Source organism: Bacillus rossius, chromosome 8 (genome assembly GCF_032445375.1).
Source record: "Bacillus rossius redtenbacheri isolate Brsri chromosome 8, Brsri_v3, whole genome shotgun sequence".
Classification (NCBI taxonomy): Eukaryota; Metazoa; Arthropoda; class Insecta; order Phasmatodea; family Bacillidae; genus Bacillus; species Bacillus rossius.
This window is the reverse complement of record NC_086336.1, coordinates 12,317,647-12,343,278: the sequence shown is the minus strand read 5'-3', so window position 1 is coordinate 12,343,278 and position 25,632 is coordinate 12,317,647. Positions and strand designations below refer to the sequence as shown.

Here is a 25,632-nt window from a genome sequence, read left to right as displayed (position 1 = left end):
ATGATATGCAGACTTTACTCTCAAAAACGCTTACAGGAATATGAAAGTGAAAAAAATTTGCAATTATTAAAGAATTCGTGACATTACTGTTTGTGTCTCCTGGAATATTGATTTACTGAGCATTATGAACTGTTTTCTTTCAAGGGCGTAGATCCCGAGGGGGCCAGTTCCCCCCCCCCCCCCCCCCACTTCACGATCAGGAAACTAAGAAGCCTCTCATTGCTTGCAAAATCGTGATTGTAAAATGTAGTTGATAAACATAAACGTCAACACTATGTTTTATAGAAATATTTCCGTATATTTTTTAATGTTTTATGCTTATTCCGTGAATCTAGGCCAAAATATGGGCATTGTACAACTTACAAGCCCCCTTATCCAGAAATGAATTAATTTTGTCCGTTTAAACCACGCAAAAAACTCAAGGGAAGCGCCCTCCACTACCCTTTTCTACGTCATTCATACATATTTGCACCCCTGGTTGCTGGGACGAAGCTAAGTGGCTCAGGTGGTAAGTCAGCCTCCGTGGCGCAGTCGATTACACACCGGGCTACAGTGGGGGGCTCTGGGTTCTAATCCCGGGTAAGACATGGGTGTAATTTGTGTTGTATTAATACACCAACAATTAAAACTACAATTTCACAATGACTCGGGGTGACATAACAATACAACGTTAAGGGGGGGGGGGGGAATTATTGGCACACTGGTGACTGTCATGACTTGCCTGTGTGCCACCCATCTTTTAAAAATTAAAAAAAAAAAGAAGGTAAGACACTGGACTCGTATTCCGGAACACCTGGGTTCGAATCCCGGCCGGCCTTCCTGAGCTATGTTTGCTACGGCTTACTGGAGTAACTCCAGGAAAAAAAGACTGCGATAGTTTCTTGCTATAGACGATGGCCGATTCCTGCGCCAACATCCCTGACCAAAGTCGTTCAGTGTATCGCGTCAAGGGAAAGTTTAGACCTGACAGGGGGTAGCCGCGTCTACATGATCACATTGTTACCAGGGTTCAGAGCCGGGAAATCTCGGTCCCCTAAGAGCCGGAAATTCCCGGTACTTTTGATGTAGTAAAGTAGCCGAGATTTTAAAATCGATTCCCAGTTCTTTCGGTACTTTCGAGAGTCGACATCGACAACATAAAATTTAATTTTTGTTGCGCGCTGAAATAAGTTTCATTTGTTACTCTCCTCTGACGAGGAGGAGGTTGCGAGAGCGGTGAGGGGAGGGAGTCTGTCGCGCAGGGGGTGGGATTGGGGGGGGGGGGGAAGGGTGAGATATTCAGGAGGCAGTCGGCGTCCGGTCCGCCGTGTGTGTGCTGGTCTTGTGTTTGTTGCACCAAATATTCCTTAAATAACGATATATATTATTTAAAAGTTTGATATGAAAAGAAGAAATATTATTTTAGTTAACGATTCCGTGATTTTGCATGCATTAAAACAATTATCTGTTTAAATGTTTTTTTTTTCATAGTTAAAGATTGAGAAAAAGAATTAGAATAAAGTGATTTGTTCACGTTGGTAGATACGTTTTTCAGTAAAAAAAAATTGCAAAAAAAAATGTTTGTATTACAGTTTTTGGTCACAAACACATTTTATTCGAACAAAACTAACTATTAATACTTTAATCCCCTATTGCTCCACCATTAATAATAAAAAAACTACCTAGTACCTAAAGTACCGATAATTCTCGGTTTCGTTGAAGACTGGTACCGAAATTCCCGATTCTGAAAATCGGTTACGTTTCCAAATACCCTAATGGTTACTGGGTGGAATCTTTTTTCTCCAGCTTTTTGTTGCGCCATATTGGTTATACGCACAAAACATTGGCTGAAGTGTACTGTTATGCTCATTAACCATCATCAGATGTAGTCAAGCACATTTCCGCAAGGTATTGGGTGGAACAATATGGCGATAGAGAGGTTAAAATTTGACTTCAGTTACGTCACAGCATGCTGTATCGTGACAGTTCCTAACTCTATGAGATATTTCTATTATGTATATTAGAACAATGCAAAGTTGTTTTTCTTTGGGATTTTTCAAAGTTCCAACCTATGAGACTAAAAGTTTTTTGCAAAAATTATAAGTTATTACTTTTCGTCTATTTAATAATATTTTAATATTACACAGTGGCTTACATGCTTGTTGACTTCTAACTTAATTTACCAAAATTATTAATAATTACTTTCAATTTTTTTCTCACCAGTTTTAATTACCTTTTGAAGAAAACATGTTTACAGCATATAATGTGTAGCCCAATTGAAGATAAATTTCACACAGAATGGATCCTTTTAGATCAAGCATTTTAAATTACTCGGCTAGAAACTGGTCGCTCGTGAAGTTACACCTTACAGTCATTTAAATTCCGATCTGACTACTTCAAAGGCGTTTTTTTTTCTTCCTTAACGCGCCAGCGGATCGTTTCATTGCAGTGATAATTGCCGTTAATGAACGCCTCCCTTGCTACTGTTCGCAGCTACAGGGTGAGTTAACTCCATTGTAACAGTCAATTGCTACGGTAACTTGCGTATAAAAAAAATTCAGAGCATCCTTTAATTTCTATTTAGCAAATGACATAAATCCATTATGTGATGCATGTATTGGCACGTCTTTGGTACTGAAAGAGTTTTCTTTCTTTATAAAATAATGTTTTTTTTTGTTTTTACAATAAAAGGTTATCACATGAAATTATATTTGTCAAATTCATATTAATGTGTTCCTAATTTTTAACGACAATATCATTTTAATTTTTCTCAAAGTGGTTGGAAACTTCACAGAATTACGTTTACTAATATTTACCTAGAGAAGATACAATCATTTAAGTACACAGATTTCTTTAAACAAACCATAGCAAAAATTATAATTAAATTAAGAAGTGTATTTATGACTTAAATTTTGTAAGTTTGAGAAATGTTTTCTTCTCCATAATTGTTTATTGGTGTTGGTATTTTTTTTTTCAGATACAATCATGCTAACGGCACGTGCTTAACTTCGCGTATCAAGAAATCTGTTATTTCTATCAATTTGTAATCCTTTTTAAAAATGTAGTTGTTTTCGATACTAATCAGAATTTCTTAAAAGATACCACGATAACATGCAAAACCAATTCTCAGTCAAATGTCTCATCATTGTTCTAACTTGAGTTGCTTATCTTCTGGGTTGTAGCATCGTCGAAGGCGAAGACATTACTGACGTTTCGGTCGACGTTGCAGTCGACATCATCAGGGAGCAGTTGCCTACATTTACCTATAGTAGTTGACTGCTCCCTGATGATGGCAACTGTAATGTCGACCGAAACATTGTAATGTCTTCGTCTTTGACGCTTCTATAACCCAGAACACAAGCAACGCCAGATAATGTTCACGAAAGCCTTTGATCTTTGGTAATTGTTCTAACTCATTGTAAAACTTTTCACTTTTTAACGTATAAAAATTATTCTTAAATTTACAATTTCCAAGTCTTTCAACACGAACACACAAAAAATTCTTGAAGTAAAACTTAAAAATGTTTTTTTTTTTTTTGTGTAGAGAGAAACGCAATGCGTTTTTTTTTTCAAATGCTTATTCATCATGTTTAAAGCCGAAAATAAAACTCGGATGTCAGAAATCAGGGTACGTTTTTCTCAAGATTCAGCTACAAATACATATGTTTCAGATGCATTTTTCGTAAAAGAAAAAGACCAAAAACTTACTGTTATTTCTAACCCCTTACTAAAATTACATTAGTATAAAAACAGCAAAGTTATACCCAATGCACTTAAACAGACGTCATTCGGGCAACTACGCATTAATTTTGGCCTACAGGTGATGCAGCATGTGATGAAATGTTTGGAACTTATCACCGACCGATTAAACGTTAGAGCATGAATTCACTTCACAAATGGTTTCAAAACCATGAAAGAGACCAGGCCATTCTTACTCGTGATGTGCATAACTCTTTGACGTTGGTGCCAAATTTTGAGACTACGTAAATCTATTTTCTTTTGTAACCAAAACTCACTTTTAAAATTACTGATCAAAATGTGAAGATAAATACATACATTTAAATCTTATTCAAACCACGATATATATTTGCTATGAGTTCTCTAAATATATTATTTTATTTATGTAACAATTCTTGGATAGCTTCGAAAAATATAAAGAGGTTATAATGTAAAATGTTTTTTCAAGATATAATTTTTTTAGTATATTGTTTATAATTCGTAGAACATTATTAAGGAGTTATACCCGTAACAATAGTTTAACAAAACGAAAAAAAACAATACTTTAAATGAGTTAAATGGAAGAGAGACACGTTAAAAAAAAGGACACATTTAGGAATCAAAAAGAAAATTTCATTTTATCGGGATAGTTAATAACAAGGTTGAACAAATCTTCGTGTTTATAACTAAACCAGTGTTCTTTCAAAAGCAAGTAGTTATTTCAAACCAATTTCAACGCTTTCTGTTGAATCAATCTTATTTGGAAAAAATTCACGTGAAAATATAAGCATCAATTTAAAATATTCAGTGTATTCCCGTTACTTTAAAACATGGAAAAATGTATTTCAAAAAAACCCTCTTATCAGAGTCTTATTACATTTTATACAAACGCAGCCTGATGTATGTTCACTTAAACCTTTACTATACTATTTTTTTTATTTTTTTTAAACACCTAGCCACTATAAAATCTTTTATAATATTACTAAATATGCGATGGAAGTTATTAACCTATATAACTGCATGGAAATTTTATCATACAAATATGAATGATTCCCTATTAATTTAACTTTTTCGTAATCAAATTTAAAAGAGGTACCAAATTTGTAATGTAAATTTCCCTTTATATTTTATAGGTTAAGAATTTATATTTCATGTCCAGCAACGTTACCAATTTAAATTCAGAGTGAGGAATTTAAAATGCGGAATGAAGCTGGAATCAAGGGAGCTGTTTGCGAATAAAACTGTTTTACCGACTCTTTTTTTTTTTAAATTATGAAATATAAATAGGTAGGAACGTAAAACACAATGCGTGAAATACCCTCGTTGCCATACCTACGAGCCCGCGCTTTGTTTCCTGAGCTAAGGGGTGGTTTCGGAATAATAATAAAAAATATATGGCTGCCATTCCGCTCCCAAAGGCGCTCTCGTTGTTAAGCCGCATATTTCAAACGTCTCCCCCCCCCCCTCCTTCCCCAGCTGTTCGTCACGACGCTTAGAGACCAAGGCTCGGGGAAATAGCACGGGTGTTCACCCACTCGTGACACTGGATTCCTCCCCTGGGCGCGGGGTTAAAGAAAGGCCAAGAGTACACGCGCCTCCTTTCGCCAGGTGGGCGCTTTTTCTCCACGGAGGGAAAGAAGAAAAAAATAGTGCGTGGAGTCCCTCCGCGCGGAAGAAGTGAAACTTCGTAATGTGGAAATGAAAATAGGAAGGGGTAGAAATTGATTTTTAGTGAAATCATATTGTATCAAATCAAACTAAAATAAAATCATGAAATCGTTCAACGATAAAAGCTGTTTATTTAACTAAGCGGACGGGTTCGCCCCAAGGAGAAAATTGACGCGGCGAGACCTCGTGGTCATAGAGAAATGACACACACTCGCTCTGTATCTTTCTATTCCCCCTCCCCAGGAGCGTTAAACGTTTAACGCAACCTTGTTGGAAGTCGCATTAGAAGTTTCACTTCAAAAAAACTTCTCGTGACGGCCACGACCGTTAAGATGTGAAACTTTACCCTTCAATAATCGACTCAAACGATCAAACGAAACATTTAAATGATAATGTTCGCAGGCTTTCACGGTCACTGTCAGAAGTAGCTTGGCTTCTGAGTTGTAGCCGGTGTCCTTGCCGAATAATTAACCGACGTTTCGGTCGACATTGAAGTCGCCATCATCAGGGAGCAGTTACCAGTAGGACACGGCTACAACCCAGAAGCCAAACTACTTCCGAAATATTTAATCATTCACATATACTAAAAAAATAAACATTTAAGTAAATGATGGAGGTTCACTTATTTTTAATATAAAACTGTAATTTGAAAATTGTTATGCAGTAAATTATCTAAATTAATATTATTGTCATTTTAAAATTATTTTCAAACATTTATTGACTTTCAACTGGCTCGTTTAATTTTCTATGATCAAATTTATTCAATGACGAAAATGATTTTTTTTTTTGCAAATTGATATATTTCTTAACTTCAATTGTGACATATGTATTTGTATGAATGAAATTATTTCAAACATATTAATAATGCAGTAATCATGGAATGAGCATTGTTTCGGATATTTAATCTATACTAATATTATATGGCTGAAGAGTTTGTTTGTTTGTTTGAACGCGCTAATCTTAGGAACCTTTGGTCCGATTTGAAAAATTATTTCAGTGTTGGATAGTACATTTATCGAGGAAGGCTATAGGCTGTATTATATTATCAATAATATTAGGGATCCTTACTAAAAGTGCAATTTAAAATCAAATGCGTTGGAGGGGGTTAGATACAACATGCAGTACACGTACGAAGTGTGTGTTGACAATGCTGCAGGCGCTAGAAGTTTATTATTGCCTATTAACATTGTTGCCACGCACTAGATGCCTTATTATTCTTAATTTTCCCATACAAGTAAAAACACCCGTGTGATATTAACAACGAAGCAATCAGTACCCTCATAAGAGTTCAATTAGTATTTAAATACTTTTTATCACTTTAAATCACAAACCTAAACTATTGTTTTTTTCCTCTCTCTGTGTTTAATTTTTTTTTCTTTTGCTAGAATTATTTTTATTATTTTTAATTAATTTTCATTTTTCGGACTATCAATAATTTTCCTCTCCTGTTACAATTCTGACAAGGACTTGTGTGTGTGTATATATATATATATATATATATATATATATATATATATGATGTCGCGTAGCTCAAAATTATCATTAATTTATTTAATTAGTTTATTTGTTGAAAATACAATTTTAAATTCTTTTCGCTAGTTCGGGACTTGGTTTCCCTCACGCTAAGATGGGGTAACACCTTTGTTGGATTTGGGTTTGCGGGGGGGGCTGGAAGAGTGCGAGTCTTGCACGTCTTTGTCTGGGAACGCAGGCGTGACCGCGTTTCAGCCAGGCCAGCTGACACGTTGTTTGCTGCAGTTCCAGAGAAACGCGGCGCAGACTTGTTTGTCGTTTTTTTTTGAGGCCAGCTGAGAGCGCAGATTGTGCGCAGTCGCCGTGCGCAGGCGAGTGTCGCAATCTAGCGGCCGGTTTTCTGACTACGTGGGCAACCTGGCGCGGCCGACCGCGCGGCCGGCTTGTTGTAATAACTTTACGTGTTTGTAAAACACAGGAAAACTTCCCGTCAGGATGTTTTCCCCGTAGGGGTTTTGCGGCCAAGAAAATAGCTTAAAAGAGATGTAAAATGTTTTCGCGGGGCGGTAATCCTGTGGAAGGCTGTCATGCTGCCCGGCCGCGCGGCGACTTGGTAATGGTTAGGTGAGTGCTATCGGAAATGGCGCCTGAGTGATGCCGGACTCTTAGCCTTCAGTGTTTCTTCGTAGTTAACTTTAAAAATTCTCGTTTGGTGTATTATTTGCTCTTATAAATAATTTGTTCTTAGAAACTTAGTGGTTTTAACGTGTAATACGTTGAGCACTACCGTTCCCTTTTTATTTTCAAGTATAACTCGGTAATTTGTTTGCATCACGATCCTTGTCTTTTCATGTAAATGATGACGTTATAAACTTAAACTAAATAATTTCTAAAATCCGTTTCAAGGTAGTGGATGTTCTTAATAAATTTTAAAAATGAAGTTGTGGAAGAGCTAATGAAGCTTGGTATCACTGGGTGGCCTGGAGGAAATTATTACGATTATGTTAATGTGTTAGTACTACTAAGAAAATCTTATATATGGTTTATTGTTTTTCTGTCGGAATATCTATAAGGCTGGTAGCGGACATGGAAGGTGCCTCATTATTTGTCAGCTTTATTTAATTGTTATAAATAAATGTGATTGTTCTATTGTTTTTAGGTTACTCTTATTTTTTTCTCAGTATCCTGATTTTCTATTCTTGTATAAGAATACACCTACTAAGATTCAATCCTCAGTGAGATGCTCTATGGCTAGTTAATGTTTTGAGTTTCTTATGTTCAGAGCTACATTTTTGAAGAATTGAACCCCCCCTCTGAAAGTGAGACGTGACAAATGGTGGAGATCGCCGGTTAGTAGGTATAAAGAATGTTGGGATACTGAAAAATAAATTAAGATAAGAGTGTTAGGTGTGGTCTAACATTTTGATTTATTTTAGTGAAGAAGAAGAGCATGCAGTGCAGCTGGTGTATTAAGATTGATGTGTTTATAGGATTAATTGTGTAATGATAATAAAATTTATTTTAGGTTATTTCAGGAAACCAGTGGGAGACCAGGGATGGCTGTATTTGTCTAACAATAATTAATTTAAGGTGAAATGTGAAATGTATGCTTAAGTTAAGGACTAATGAAAATAATTTAAGGTGGAGTCTATTAGGGATGGCTAGTAAATACACAATTGAAATATTGGATGACAAAGTAAAAAACCCTGAGAACAGTGATAGTAGTTCTTCGTCAGATGATGAATCATTGAAAGTGTTAAAAGATAAATTAAGCGACATAAAACCAGAATTGAAAGATCAGAATTTAAACATGGAGACAGGCAGGTGTTTTGTGGACCCGGGATATTTTTTTGGAAAGAGATGTGAGGAGGTTGAGGAATTTTTAAAACAGTTTCGCAGAGCAGCCAAGGTAAATGGGTGGAATGAGCAAAAATGTTTGTCATACTTGCCTACATTTTTGAGAGGGCCTGCTTTAAAATGGTATGACAGCTGTGAGAGCACATTGGAGAATTTAACTACATTTGAGGAATTAGCAAATAAATTAAGGGATGCGTTTGTGAGAGTGGGTCACATAGAGGACTTAGAGTTAAGATTGCAGGCGCGAGTACAAGCAGTAGATGAACCCTTCGAGTCATTTGTGTACGACATATTGAATCTTTGTAACCGACTTGATGCTAAGATGAATGAAGCTAGTAAGGTTAGATATGTATTGCGTGGGTTAAGGCCAGACATTGTAGAGAAAGTTATGCTTTTCCCAAACAATACTGTGGAACAGTTACTAGGTAATTTGAGGAATATTGAGGCAGGTCTGTATTACGCTAAAAATCATGAGAGGACACAGTGGGTAAATTCGAAACAGGAACAAGTACCTATCAGAAATCTTAAAGAAATTCAAACACCAGAAAGAGAATTGTCATCTATCAACACGAGAATTGAGGACAGTTTGATAGAGTTTAATAAACAATTAAAACAATTACGCGGGGAACTGGATACCATGAGATTACAGGCACAACCAAAGTCACAGTTTAGAACTCAGGGAGGAAATTACAAAAATAACAGTACACTAACACAATACCATCGAAATCAGAACAACAATTTTTTCAGGCAGACCCCAAGTAATTCATTTCCAAAAATAACTGACAGACCACAGTGGACCTCAGATGGTAGGCCGATTTGTTTAAAATGCAAACGACCAGGTCACTTGATACGAGATTGCAAAACGTCACAACAGGGAAACTAAATAGGGCGAGAGTCGGTCGGGGTGACAACTCGTCCCTTGTTAACCAAATGTCTCTTTTACAAAATGACGGTATTTTAAGTCAGAAGACAAAAATGTTCGGAAAAGAAATCCCCGTTTTTATCGATACAGGAGCTGCGGTATCACTAATTGAGGATAGATTAGTACCGAAAAGTTGTTGGAAATCCGCAGAACCAAGAGGTTTTACAGGAGTCTCAGGAAGAGTTCAGAAACTTAATAAGATGGCCAAATTAAGATTTAAATTAGGACAGTATGTTTATTCACATGCGGTAGGTCTGGTGGAAGCCCCAATAAAAGGGATCATTTTAGGATGTGATTTTTTAACCAAATATGGAGCAGAAATTTCTTGTAAGGGAGGCCAGAAAATGTCATTGACCATAACACGTCCTGATTGCTTCGTAAATACCACAAATACCGAAATAAGGGAGGTTAAAAGCCAAACCAAAGTAAAAAGAGACAAAATTCAAGTAGATCAAAACCAAAATCGGGTTAATCATAATGTAGGTCAGGATGGAACACAGGAGTTAAGCCAAATCGAGCCAGAAAATATTTTCAGGTTAGGTTGTGTGACAGTTCACAATCATGTTAGAGTAGAGCCAAGGATGCATCATCTTATCGAAATTAATTTTGAAGGAAATAATTTACCTGATGAGGTGCTGATAGAGCCTAAGGAGGATATTTACAACAGATATTCTGTACTTGTACCTAGGAGTATTGTAAACAGAAAACAGCATACTCACATTTGGGTTACTAATACTACTAACCAGTCAGTTACTCTTCATAAGGGAATGAAATTAGGATATTTAAATGAGTTTGAGGAAACACCCAGTATCGAGAACAAAGAAGTAACTAAGGTATTACAAGCTAGAGATAAAAATAATGTCGATTTTGATGTGTCTAAATTAAACATTAATCCAGAGTTACCAGAGGAACAAAAAAACAGACTGGTAGAGTTGTTGTATAAATATCAAAATGTTTTCAGTTGGGACCCCAGCCAGATAGGGAGAACAAAAGAGGAAGTAGTTTTTCTGGATACAGGGGACAGCACACCCATATCATCTGTACCTTATCGAGTTTCTCCTGGGGAACGGGAAATTATTCATAACATAGTACAAGAACACATTAAAAATGGGATTGTGAGACCCTGTGACACGAGTTGGTGTTCACCAGTTGTTCTTGTTAGAAAAAAAGACAACGATTATAGGATGTGTGTGGACTACCGTCGTTTTAACACTATTCTTAAGGATAATAAATACCCCCTTCCTCGAATAGATGATTTCTTAAGTCACTTGACTGGTGCTAAGTATTTTACTCACTTGGATATGAATTCAGGATACCACCAATTGAGAGTAGCTGAACAGGATCAGGAAAAAACTGCATTTGTTACCACCGATGGTACTTTTTGTTTTGAAACCCTTCCTTTTGGTTTGAAAACCGCTCCGTCAATTTTTCAGAGATACATGGATAAGACTTTGGCAGGGTTAAAGTGGGGTTCATGCTTAGTCTATTTGGATGACATTCTAGTAGTGGGCAGTACGTTTAATCAACATCTTGACCGATTAGAACAAGTTTTTAAAAGGATGCAAAATGCTAATTTAACCTTGAAACCGTCAAAATGTACCTTCGGTTATTTTGAAACCGATGTGTTGGGACATTTGGTTAACCATGAAGGGATTAGACCCCACCCTGATAAAGTAGTAGCAGTGAAACAATTTCCTACACCTAAGGACCAACGAGGGGTGAGAAGCTTTTTAGGCCTAGCTTCTTTCTATCGTAAGTTTATAGCAAATTTCTCTCAGATTGCGAAACCCTTGTCGACATTGCTAAAGAAAAATGAAAAGTTTATCTGGACCGACAAGCAAGAACAAGCATTCCAAATTTTGAAAGAAAAGCTGATTTCTTCCCCCGTGTTAGCTCACTTCCAGGAAAACCAGCCCATTGAAATACATACAGATGCTAGTACCTTAGGGATAGGAGCCACATTGTTACAAAGAATTGATGGAAAATTACAACCTATTGCCTATGCCAGTCGAACTCTCACGTCAGCTGAGACTAGATATCCTATAACTCACCTTGAATGTTTAGCCTTGATTTATGCTTTAGACCAGTTTCGGCCTTACATTTACCTGAAGCCATTCAAAATTGTAACCGATCATCATAGCCTATGTTATTTGAATCGTTTGAAATTTAATGCTCATAGCGCAGGAAGGTTAACCAGGTGGGCATTGAAATTGATGGAGTATGAGTACACTGTATGTTATAGTAGTGGAAAAACTCATGTACATGTAGACAGTTTGAGTAGAAATGCTGTCAACACAGGGACAGCCCTTGACGAAGAAAAATCCCTTGAGTTACCTGTTTTTGTGATGCATGATGTGGATTTAGCTAAGCTGCAATATTCTGATGTGAGTCTAAGACCTTTAATTTCTGAGTTGACTCAACCGTCAGGAATCGATAATAAGTTAAGCCGACAAGCGAAAAATTTTTCTTTGCTGAATGGTGTTTTGTACAAAAATAACTCTAACCCAAGTGGTAGAGACAAGCTATTAGTAGTCCCAGAAAGCTTAAAGGCTGAAATTCTGAGGGAAAGTCACGACAATCCCACTTTTGGCGGTCACTTAGGAGTAGTTCGCACCGCAGACAAAATTATACGTCGTTATTATTGGACCAATATGCTAAAAGAGATTCAGGCCTATGTAAGGAGTTGTAGGGGATGTCAGGGGAAAAAGGGAGTTCCTCAAAAGAAAGCAGGGTTATTAGAACCATTACCTATCTGTGAACCTTTCGAACGTATTGGTGTCGATATTTTAGGCCCTTTTCCAAAAACCGTGTCAGGAAACAAATACATTCTTGTTGCTATTGATTACGGTACTCGATGGGCGGAGACTAAAGCCACCCCCACTAGTAACGCCAATGACGTAGCTAAGTTTTTACTAGAAAACATAATTTGTCGCCATTCTGTACCATGTTCCATATTGACAGATAGAGGAAAAGTTTTTACTTCCAAAGTCGTTAATGAATTACTTAGGTTAATGGATGTACAAAGTTTGAAAACCTCAGGATACAGGCCAAACACAAATGGATTATGTGAAAGATTAAATGGAACAATAGCAATGATGCTATCTCAGTATGTGGCATCCTCACAACGTAATTGGGATGAATATGTACCCTTGGTCACTTTGGCATACAACACGGCGAGGCAGGAAACATTAAAATTTAGCCCATTTGTGCTCATGTATGGTAGAGAACCTGTATTACCCTCAGATGTTCAATTAAGTCAGCCTGTAGAAGATGAGGACAGCCTTCGACTGCGTACTCGTTGGAAGGAGATCCTGCGACAGTCCAGAGAGAATTTAAAGAGACAACAGGGTATCGATAAAAAAAGGTATGACCGCAGACGACGAGCGGTGACCTATAAGATAGGACAGGAGGTTATGGTGTACACACCTGTTCGAAAAAAGGGTTTGTCAGAGAAACTATTGCATAAATGGTTCGGTCCTTATGTTGTGGTGGACAAATTGTCTAATAACCTGTACAGGTTAAAGAAGACGAGTCGAGGCAGAGATGTTTACGAAGTTACAAACGTAGAGAGAATGAAAAATTTTTACAGTGTATAAGTTATGATAAGTTATGTAATAGAGATTTTTTTATTGTGGTTGTGGATAACTAAATAAAACAAAGAGAGAGAGAAAAAAAAAATAATTCGAAAGTTTTGTAACACTTGTAAACAAAAATTGAGCGTGTCTAATATTTAGTTTTGTATAGAATTTTTACAGAGTCTTAAGGCGTGATCATCTTCCGTACTGACGATGAGGATGCTACACATCGTCCTGGTGCTCCTGCAGCTGGGAAGCAGCAGACAACATCGACCGCTACCTGAAGGAGCAGTGGGGGTGGTTGCGGGAGCGCATTTCGAGCCGATACCTCAGGTAACATTGTACACTTCATCGGTACCAGTAAATTTTAAGGTTGCTTGGCCAATGCAATTAGATGACATTCAGGATAGTATCAAAGAAATCACTTCTTGTCCCTCCAATAGTTCAAGTGAATGGTGTGTTATTTTCAAAGAATTAAAACATAGCTTAATTTATACTGACATGCTAATTAATAAGGTAAACGAAGCAGCAGGGGATGACGTATTGGATTTTCAGTCTCAAGTTCGGGAAAGACGAGGGTTAAATTTCATTGGAGAGTTTTTTCATTGGTGTTGTGACATTGCCGTCAATAGTCAATTGAATAATCTTTTCCTAAATGAACAACAAATGTCAGAACACATAAACAAGATGGAATCACAAATTTTAAACACTCATGAGGCACTGGCAAATATGAGCAACACTATTTTTGTTATAAACGAGGGAATGACCGGAATTCTAAAAAGAGTACAATCAAAATTCACAAATTTGTCTGATTACTTAAAAGACCTCCGAGAGACTATGGTGACTAAGTTTTCAGGAATGGTTCAAGACATAGGACATTCATTCCAGTTTCAGGTACTGTTGGCCTCTCAATTAGCCAAACAAGCGCATACATTTACAAGACTAGAGATTCTGGACCAGTGCCGGTCAAATAAAATACCTGCCATTGTAGTTACACCAGCTCAATTGAAAGAGAAATTAAATATGCTAAATGAAATTCTTAATAGGGATGGTTATGCGTTGTCCATAAGTGTATCAGAAGTTCAGAAATATTTTAATTTACCCATTTGTAAATGTCAAGTCCACAAGGAAAATTTATACCTTCAAATTAAAGTACCAATTGTTAAACTAAATTCCAATTGGAGATTGTTTCAGTTCGTCGCAGTCCCATTTCAGTGGAAGAACTCAACTTGTCATTTGGATCATGCTCCGAATTTTCTGGCAGTGGATGGAGACCATCTAATCACTATTCAGGGTAGAAATTTATTAGATTGTAGACCATTTGAAGATAAATTGTGTTTTGTTCCCAGGTTCTCCGGAGATACCCTAGGTAGTGCTTTGTGTCCAAAGGCTCTTTTTCAGGGGATTACCGTTGAAAATCTTAGTACCACATGTGCGTTTCGATGCCATTCCGGAAACCAACTGATGATCACCCAGGCTGGACCAGAGCGGTACTTCCTAACAAACCCGTCAGGAAAATTAGACTTGCAATGCATGAAACATAACAATGAATCTTTATTTTTAGGAAGTGGAGACATCCTCGGAGCTGTAGATATAGAAGTACCGTGTGATTGTCGTTTGTATTTAAACCAAGAACTTAAAATTAACGAGTTGTATCCATGTGATGCGTTAACAAAATCTAAATTTCAATTGGTACATGTAATACCAGCTGCTTGGACGAAGTTACGTAAATTGAAAATTTTCCCTCATCCTACGTCAACACATACAGTTTTTCCATCCTTAATGGATTGTTTAGATGAAAATTGGCCAACTCTAATACCACATTTAAATTTTTCTTTGACAAAGTTTGAAACCCCTTTAGACCCGATTCATTTAAGAGAACCAGAAAACGTACCAAGATTTGTAATGAAAAACTTACAGAGTATTGCGCTTTCCATTGTAAGTAGTGTATTATTATTTATTATTATTAAAAATCCATATCTAGTAGGTATTGGAACGCTACCAAGAGTATCCGCCTTGGACAATGTTACTACCCTTGGCATAGAAATAAGTGTAACTGTAATTACTATATTGGTAATAGTTGGAATGTTTTTAGTTCTGTTATTAAAATATCTGAGAAATCGGAAACCCCTCAGTATGTCTGTAGAAATCTCGACTACAGTAGAAAATGCTGTTCCTTCTACCAGTGGAAAGGTAGAATTAAAAGACATACTAGCCAGAGATAATGGTTGTGTAGCTAAGTTATCCAGTGAAACTGGGGAGGAATTGAAAGTAACCATTTCCATTTGTGATGATCAGTAGTGAATGAATTTTGTTCAATGTAAAGCTTTACCTACGATTAGAAAAATTAGAATTTGATTAATGTTTATGTGAAGGGGCATGCGCCCATAAATAATTTTTATAGAACCAAATAACGATGGAGGGAGAATACCAGGTTCAATAAGGGGAATTATGACGTCAGGACTAATCATTGAGAAAGTGGGTGGGATCCTTTCCGTATTCCCATTTTCCACCATAACCCCCCCCCCCCCCCCCCCCCTTGTGTTTTTATTATTCAAGAAGTGACATTGATAGTTTTCGTCAATCGAAGAGAATGACTTTTGAGGCGGACTTGTTAAGGGCAATTTCGAAAGGAGTGCTGTGGTGCAGCTCCATCCAGAACTCTTGTCCCTTCTCGAGTTGGGAGAAGGCGCGTCGTTAAGGGTCAGCCAGATACCACGTGGGCCAGTTGGGAGAAGAGGACCTGCTTCTACCCATTGCTGCGGGCTGGTGCCCGTATCGTCGAATCGTGTGGTGATGCACGATTACCAGGAGTATCAGCGGTTTGGGAGTGGCCATGTCCAAGGACAGTGATTACGCATCGCGATAGGGTGTGGCCCCCCAAACAACAAATTTATCGAGAAGACTAGAATTATCCATCGTTTGAAACTACTGACCTGACGTTCAAAACAAAGTGTATAGCAAGACAAGGCCAGTGTAGTTATAAACTTTCAACCTACACGTGGACACAGTCAAGTTTTTGTTGTAAATTTTCCTATTAGGTACCTTACCTTATCCTTCCTCTACGAAATGTGGGGGGTAGGCTTTTCTTCAAGATGTTGAATATTGCAGATGAGTTACGAGTTTAGTTTTTGAATAGTTACTTGTTTTAAGAATCTTTAAAAGTTATTTTTGTGTTGATACCTGGTATGACCCTCCTTGGTTAGTTGTGTTGATCTATGTTGATCTCATGAATACTTCTTGATAAACACATGAAAATACGTCATTAACTTAAGTAAGATAATTTAATTGTTTGATTTGTTCACTATTATTTTGATGTTTGAGAGTTTTTTTTTTAGTTGTTTGTAATTGTATGACTCCTGATGCTGCTCATGTATTTTGTGTAGGAATGGTGTCGTGTACCGTGGATGACGAGCAGTTGGGATGAACGACGTCGGGATGAACCGGCTGGGAGAGGCAGAAGTTGGAGTGGGGTGTGATTCTGCAGCTCACAGTTCCGCTGGCTGTTCCTGTCTCTGCCCTGAGTTGGTGCATCTCTTCGCCGTATCCCTCCTGGCTGCTTGCTGTCCCAAGCAGTGCTAACATGTGAAATTTTGTAAAACACATTTGTCCTCCGAGAGGAAATTGTCAATAAGTGCTAGTAGAACTTAGAGTTGGTATTTATACCTAAACAACAACCACTGTAATCACTAATTTAAATTTGTAACTGGATCACATAGAAATGATAGGGACAATTGGTTTTTTTTTTTGAAGCAAACTTAAATATTCCCCAAGCATTGTTGTAAGCTTGTGGGGCACAAGCTCCTGCCGCCCGGGGTGATGTCGCGTAGCTCAAAATTATCATTAATTTATTTAATTAGTTTATTTGTTGAAAATACAATTTTAAATTCTTTTCGCTAGTTCGGGACTTGGTTTCCCTCACGCTAAGATGGGGTAACACCTTTGTTGGATTTGGGTTTGCGGGGGGGGCTGGAAGAGTGCGAGTCTTGCACGTCTTTGTCTGGGAACGCAGGCGTGACCGCGTTTCAGCCAGGCCAGCTGACACGTTGTTTGCTGCAGTTCCAGAGAAACGCGGCGCAGACTTGTTTGTCGTTTTTTTTTGAGGCCAGCTGAGAGCGCAGATTGTGCGCAGTCGCCGTGCGCAGGCGAGTGTCGCAATCTAGCGGCCGGTTTTCTGACTACGTGGGCAACCTGGCGCGGCCGACCGCGCGGCCGGCTTGTTGTAATAACTTTACGTGTTTGTAAAACACAGGAAAACTTCCCGTCAGGATGTTTTCCCCGTAGGGGTTTTGCGGCCAAGAAAATAGCTTAAAAGAGATGTAAAATGTTTTCGCGGGGCGGTAATCCTGTGGAAGGCTGTCATGCTGCCCGGCCGCGCGGCGACTTGGTAATGGTTAGGTGAGTGCTATCGGAAATGGCGCCTGAGTGATGCCGGACTCTTAGCCTTCAGTGTTTCTTCGTAGTTAACTTTAAAAATTCTCGTTTGGTGTATTATTTGCTCTTATAAATAATTTGTTCTTAGAAACTTAGTGGTTTTAACGTGTAATACGTTGAGCACTACCGTTCCCTTTTTATTTTCAAGTATAACTCGGTAATTTGTTTGCATCACGATCCTTGTCTTTTCATGTAAATGATGACGTTATAAACTTAAACTAAATAATTTCTAAAATCCGTTTCAAGGTAGTGGATGTTCTTAATAAATTTTAAAAATGAAGTTGTGGAAGAGCTAATGAAGCTTGGTATCACTGGGTGGCCTGGAGGAAATTATTACGATTATGTTAATGTGTTAGTACTACTAAGAAAATCTTATATATGGTTTATTGTTTTTCTGTCGGAATATCTATAAGGCTGGTAGCGGACATGGAAGGTGCCTCATTATTTGTCAGCTTTATTTAATTGTTATAAATAAATGTGATTGTTCTATTGTTTTTAGGTTACTCTTATTTTTTTCTCAGTATCCTGATTTTCTATTCTTGTATAAGAATACACCTACTAAGATTCAATCCTCAGTGAGATGCTCTATGGCTAGTTAATGTTTTGAGTTTCTTATGTTCAGAGCTACATTTTTGAAGAATTGAACCCCCCCTCTGAAAGTGAGACGTGACAATATATAAGCGAAATACCACTCACTGACCCACTCATCACGAGATCTCTAAAACTATACACCCGATTGACTTGAAATTTAGCATAGTTACTCATTTTGTGATGTAGACGCTCACTAAGAACGGATTCTGCGGAAATCCGATCCCAAGGGGAGTTTCGGAGGCGTAATATACCAAAATTTCCAGTTTTTGCTAGGAAATCACCATGGCAACATCTGTTGCTGTGTTGATCCTTCATTCGTCTCTATGGCAACGACTATTTAATTGTTAGTGCAGTCCTCATCACCGTTGAAATTTTGCGGGTACTTTAAATATCAAAAATTGCCCTTTTTTTCAAGTATATATATTTTACAGACTTGAAACTTCACAGTAATGTTCCTTATGTTACGCAGGATGACATTTTCCGAAAATTAGATCCCATGGGTGGTTAAAACCAGGCAACAGTGTGTACTTTGTATGCATGAGAGCAGAATTTGGCATTGTTCACGCCTTCTGCGTCTCCATGGCAACGGGCATCGCGCGGCAGTGGCGTACCCACAAGGAGGGGCATGTATAATGAGCGGCGCAAGAGTGATCTGCCTGTAGACTGCCGTAGCGAAGTACGGGTACATCAGTTGTATGTTGCGTGCACGAGTCGGGAAACCATCTGTGCTATTCATTTTCTCTCCGGTACATTATACAGCATTGTAATAAATTTTCACTGAATATTTTTTTATTTACCATTACTGTAAATGGAAGATGCGGCTTAATTTTTTTCCATTAGTATTTCCGTGCGAAGCCGGGTCGGGCAGCTAGTGTACTTATATATTTAACAAAAATACTTATTTTTCTTGGTTAAATGACGGTAAATAACGTTAAAATTGCAACTGCTACTAATGAGTGGAACTAGCTCTGCGCTTATCAAAATTTATTTCCACATTCTAATGGATATAAAACTGGTTAAGCGTATCAAAGCATAGTCACATAATAAATTATTAATTATTAGCAGGGTTTTTAAACGTTTTACTGTGCATGTTTTGCTTGTTTCAATTGAAAGTTCAATAGTTCAAAAGGTATTTTAAACAGTCAAAGAGTTAGTCCTCATTTTGTAAGTCAGGAACAGCCTTTGTTTTCTCGAAGACGTGTTGGTCTTTATTTCACTACACAGCCTGCGATATTTTATACAGGCTACGCGAACATATGACATAGGTACTTGGAATTATATTTCCATATATGACAACCATTGATAACTGTAGTGTGCATTACATTCAGCATTATATTTTTTGCAAAAACTGCAGAATCATTGCACAATTCTGTTTAATAAGTTGCACCAAAGCAAGATTGGCGCTTCAATATAAACTAAATATTTAAAGAGGTAGAAAAGATTGTTCTAATTAATTAATATTTATGCAGGATATTAAACAAACTCTAATGGTAACTGAAATTAAAATATAAGAGTACTTTATTAAATTGGAAAAAATAAAGACCACATTGTTATACATATTGATTTTAAAGAGTCAAAATAAACCGAAAAAAAAACAACGAAAGAGTTTGCCAATTTTTTTTATTTATGTTCGTAAATAATAAATTAGTAGTCGTTAACTGAAATGTTGAAAGTCACTTTTACTTTACGAGCACTTTAATGTTTTTGTCTTCATAATCCTGTTGATTGTCCTACAAATATTACCTTAAGAACAGTAACATTCAGCTCTATTAAGCTGAATTAGTTCCAAGAGCATAACCAGTTTTTAAGACAGAATATGTTTTGGGAAATATAGCAGCAGAGAAGCAACATCGTAGAAGGCAACAGCTAAATATTTTATGTACTTTGGCTAGGTAAAGAATGAAACATAATTAACATTTATCATAATGAGAAAAAATGGCAGCAAAATGTTAAACCACAACACTGTCGCAGGTTCACAAGGAAGAAGTAACCATCTTCAGTAGGTACCAGAAAGAATGGTGTGCAGATAAAACACTCCAAACCAATGATTCAACAGCTTCGTGTGATGCAGAAACAGCTATATTATATATCAAACCTGAGCGAAAATTCGTTAGATCAGTCTTTGTAATGACCACATTTATTAAGCTCATTAAAATAGTTTTCTGTCTCTGATGAACACACTGTTGAATCGACTTTTTTTTTTGTTTAGTTCTGAGGACCTCACTCTTGACGAGACATGTGTTGTGAATTTTCAAACTTCCCGCTGTCGATAGAGCTGGGTTCACAGTTTAAATAAACAACATAAGCTAGTGCCTAACAGGTCAAATACACAATTGTGCACACAACCTGTGCGAAATTGGTCGACAAATGAAATATTATCGTTAATTTCAACCAATGTAGTCTCACGATGTATCAGACATGCGTTGGTAGTGTTTGCAAATAATTTATAATTTTCAGTTTACAATTCTAACCGCGAACATTTTTAATTTTTTTTACATTAGTTGAAATTTATTATTTAAATTAGTAATAACAATTATTTATTTTTAAAGATGAAATAACATATACATAAGAACTGTATTACCTCGACCATCTCTTGATACTGTATAATTGATACATATGAACAGTTCTCAAGTCCCGCCAAAAAAGACAGCCCACTGTACTCTCATAGGGTGTGTACACGACGAATTAGAAATGAGGAAGTTTGCAAACATGGAAGTCAGATCATCTTGTGTTACAGTTACTGTTGTTTCCAGCTTGAGACGTGTGTGTTTCCCTTCCTGCTGGCGTCTGCCCGCGGAGCTGACGCAGTGCGTGCTGTCCAGCTTGAGACGCGTGGGTTTCCCTTCCTGCTGGCGTCTGCCGTGGAGCTGACGCAGTGCGTGCTGTCCAGCTTGAGACGTGTGTGTTTCCCTTCCTGCTGACGTCTGCCCGCGGAGCTGACGCAGTGCTTGCTGTCCAGCAAGAGACGTGTGAGTTTCCTTTCCTGCTGACGTCTGCCGCGGAGCTGACGCAGTGCGTGCTGTCCAGCTTGAGACGCGTGGGTTTCCCTTCCTGCTGGCGTCTGCCGTGGAGCTGACGCAGTGCGTGCTGTCCAGCTTGAGACGTGTGTGTTTCCCTTCCTGCTGGCGTCTGCCGTGGAGCTGACGCAGTGCGTGCTGTCCAGCTTGAGACGTGTGTGTTTCCCTTCCTGCTGACGTCTGCCCGCGGAGCTGACGCAGTGCTTGCTGTCCAGCAAGAGACGTGTGAGTTTCCTTTCCTGCTGACGTCTGCCGCGGAGCTGACGCAGTGCGTGCTGTCCAGCAAGAGACGTGTGTGTTTCCCTTCCTGCTGGCGTCTGCCGTGGAGCTGACGCAGTGCTTGCTGTCCAGCTTGAGGCGTGTGTTTCCCTTCCTGCTGTCCGCGGAGCTGACGCAGTGCTTGTTGGCAGGCGGGTGCTCGTCCTTCGGCCACTCGTGCTTCGGCGGCCACGGCAAGCGCTCGGACGAGGCGATGCTCGCTGCGGGGCCGCCCATGCCGCAGCAGGGCCCAGGGGAGGACGAGCAGGTGTACCTGGGCAGCGGGCGGGACGGCGGCAACGACTTCTCCCGGCAGCCGGGCCTGCGCGTGCCGCCCTTCCTGCGCCAGTGGGTACGTGCACGTGCCCGCCGGGATATCCCGGTCAGCGCCTTTCATGTAGTTAAAACAACAGGGAATTGAAAATCAATTCCCTGTTCTTTCGGTACATTTACTTATTTATTTATTTATTTATTTATTTATTCAGTTTTTGATTTGTGGATCCCATATGAACGTAAGGACTCCAGGATATAGAACAAGTCAATTAATACAAATACATACATATATACAAACATACTGTACAAACACAAAAACTAAATATTTCAGGACTCGACATCGACGGAAGAAACTTTCGTATTTATTGCGCGCTACGGCTACTTTCATTTAATACTCTCCTCTGCGCTGTGCCTTTTGTTTTCAATCAAGTTTGTTACGTAGTTAACGATTCTGTGATTTTGCATGCGTCGTAACTAGTATTTGTTTAAAAAAATTTTTCTTCTAAAGTTGAAAAATTGAGAGTAAGGCTGACATTAAAGTGATTTGTTTACTTTAGTAGATACTACTTTGCTATAAAAATTTTAACACAGATGTTTATCTTTTTAGCTTTTCATCACTAAAACTATTACTACTTGAATCACCTACTACTGCACCATTAATTAAAAAAAAAAAGACTAACTAGAACCGAAATTACCTGTAATTCTCGGTTCCGTTGAAGACTATTAACGAAATTCCCGGTTCTGATAATCGTTTACGGTTCAGGATACCCTAGTGCTGGGTCACAAAGCTCAGTTGCACGCCACAACTTTGGCTCCGTGTACAGGGGCACGCATAGGAGACCAAATTTACAACGGTCACACACAGGGAAAAATGTACGTAACAAAAACACCTCTGGAAACATGTTGCCAACAAATAGTTTCTAACATTACAAGAAAGATTTTCTAACTTTGTACACAACATGTCTAAGGTAATTTTTGCTTATATGAAATACGTTTTTGGAGATAGTAATGAGTATTCTTCACGAAAATTTGCACATAATTTTACATTTTAATTGATGTTCATTCAAGAATTTTTTTTTTTACCAAAACCATGAAAAAATTAACCGAATATTATATAATTGGACTTCATTTTATTTATTTGCGCTTGATAATGTGTGCTATTAATACTGGAACGCTATTCAGGGAACGGTTAAAAATAACTTTAACTATTGGAGGTATTGGGACAACACTGAGCATTTATTCCTGGGTAAGAATACGAACCCAGTATTAATGTGAACATATTTTTTAGTGATACAGTTGTTTTCATGTAAATGTTCAAATTTAGAAGTTCGATATATGTAATGTTACATGAATATATGTTTCATTTGCAAGAAGGAATTTAAAGTGTAAGTCCGGAGATGCTTCCATTTATCCCAAAAGCCGTTAACTTGTATACTTAAATGCCCGGGATCCCTTTTGTGTGGAACGCCACTTCAAAAATATTGTGCAAGGAACAAAATACAACATGCGTATGGCTATAGTGTGTGTCATGTTATATTTCTTTAAATTGGCAATTTTTTAAAATAATTACTAATGGTCTACATATCTTTCTGCCACTCTTACACTGTCAACAGTGTAGTTCAATGTTGTTGTCAATGTTTGAAATCAATCATCATATAAAAATCTGCAAGATAAAGTAGAGAAATGAGTAGGCTATCACTGTACTAAAATGAGAAAATTAATTCATACATGTCACATGACACAGGTTGTAGTTTTGTACCTTGCCGGTAGAACATTCCAAGTAATGATGATCCTGCGTATATACATGTTCACGGTGTTTATTTAATAATTTATTTTTAATTTTTTCGCTTTAATATACTTTAACAGATAAAAGGAAGAATGTCCATACCTATATTCAATTGAATTGCTGTCTCTTCTATTCAACCTACGTATAGACCCACATTTATTGCGTGTAGTTTTTTTTATATTTACTGTATTTGTGCGTCATTTACAGCATTCTGCAAAAGTATCTGAGTAGTATAGGAATGGGGCGCCGAGGACAGGCTTCAGGCTGAGGTGCGAGGTGCCGAGCCACATATCTGACGTCACGTCCATCTCTGACGTCACGGCGGCCATCTTGGATGGTTGCGACCTTGTCCTTTGACCTTGACCTGACCCCGACGGCCATTCTGGATCCGCCATCTTGGATCCGTCATCTTGGATCCGCCATTTTGGATGACGTAATTGTGTTCTCGAAAATTCCTGTGATGTGTTTTACGCCATATTGGGTGATGACGTCACCGTTGCAATTTTCGTTACGGCCGCCATCTTTAACTTTTTTATTTATTATCCGATTTTAATGAAATTTTTTTTAAAAAATTATAAAAAAATTAAATAATAAAATTTTGATAAAATATTTATAAAAAAACAAACATTAACAACCCGGAGTTCGGAGTCCTCGGTTCGAACCCGGTGAGGGCAAAAAAAATTAAAAATGGCGACCGATCCTTCCCCCATGGTGGGTGCTAGCAGACTGACTCCCACCACTTTTTTTCAAAGCATATATATCGTCATCTAGTATGACGTCATGTCCTCCATCTTGTCTTTGATGCCATCTTGAAAATCTTTATTTATTATCCGATTTTAATGAAAAAATTCCAAAATTCATCAAAAAATTAACGCAATTAAATTATGTTTGATTATATCGATGTACGTCCTTGGTTCAATTCCCGGCGAGAGTAAACAGTCAATCCTTCCTCCATGAAAGCTACCTAGACTGATCTACCACCACCAATACCAAGGTATATATCGTCAACTGGTATGACATCATGTCCGCCATCTTGTCTTCATCCGCTGGAGACCAAAATATTGTTTTCGTCTGCTAGAGTGTGCCGATACCATGTAGTATAATTATCTGGTAACCACACCTTTGACCTTGACCTTAAAATTTAACCTTGACCTTGAAACTTGACCTTGAACTTTGACCTTGACCTTGAACTTTGAACTAGACCTTTAACTTTTACCTTGACCTTGAACTTTGACCTTGACCTTGAACTTTGACCTTGACTTTGAACTTCGACCTTGACTTTGAACTTTGACCTTGACCTTGAACTTTGACCTTGACCTTGAACTTTGACCTTGACCTTGAAATTTGACCTTGACCTTGAACTTTGACCTTGACCTTGAACTTTGACCTGGACCTTGAAATTTGACCTTGACCTTGAAATTTGACCTTGACCTTGAAATTTGACCTTGACCTTTGTAATTTGACTTTGTCCTTGAAATTTGACTTTGTTCTTGTCGACCATCATGGATGCGACATTTTATGTTCAGTACATGCTACCAGGAGCTACCACCTGCTGGAGTACACCATATTGTGTGTGTACTGGTATTATAGAGTACATTTCCATCTAAATAATTTTATTCTAACCCGCTACAGTGCAGTAATCATTTATTATGGAGGTGCCCCCCCCCGCCATCTTGAAATTCCGCCGCCATCTTGAAATCATGTAATAATGTAGCTAGAAAAGCGGAAAAAAATCCAAAATTCATTAAATAAATTAGTAATCCATATAATGATTTATTTGATCGACTTAGGTCCTTGGTTCGATCCCTGGCCGATATAAAACAACTTTAATTTAAAAAATACTAAAAAAGTGTTAGGTTTGAGAAAATAAAAACACTACAAGTTCTTTTAAAAAAATTTTATTACATAAATTCAATACACTACTACAAGTACAAAAAAAACACTGACAAATTACCAAAGCCTTTTGGATTCCTCGATTCAAACAGTCATCTTATTGTACGGACTAAGCCTTTTACATGACTTTAAATGTCTATCCGATCCGTTCATCACTGCAGCCAGAGACGGAACGAAGTTCATAGTACC

At 37.9% G+C, this 25,632-nt stretch overlaps 2 protein-coding genes across 2 annotated transcripts in view; both read left to right on the top strand.

The window, feature by feature from the left end:
* LOC134535278 (neuropeptide CCHamide-2) overlaps positions 1-25,632 on the top strand; it is a 192,342-nt gene that overhangs the window by 157,158 nt on the left and 9,552 nt on the right. Inside the window, exon 2 of the mRNA XM_063374351.1 lies at positions 21,644-21,843. Within this exon, the coding sequence (XP_063230421.1) occupies positions 21,644-21,843 (200 nt within the window). The remainder of the gene's footprint in view (positions 1-21,643; positions 21,844-25,632) is intronic.
* On the top strand, positions 7,246-15,723 carry LOC134535520 (uncharacterized). Its single transcript, XM_063374663.1, has 2 exons — positions 7,246-7,461; positions 13,361-15,723. Exon 2 carries the CDS (start codon positions 13,405-13,407, stop codon positions 15,490-15,492), a length of 2,088 nt encoding a protein of 695 aa, XP_063230733.1. The 5' UTR covers positions 7,246-7,461; positions 13,361-13,404; the 3' UTR covers positions 15,493-15,723.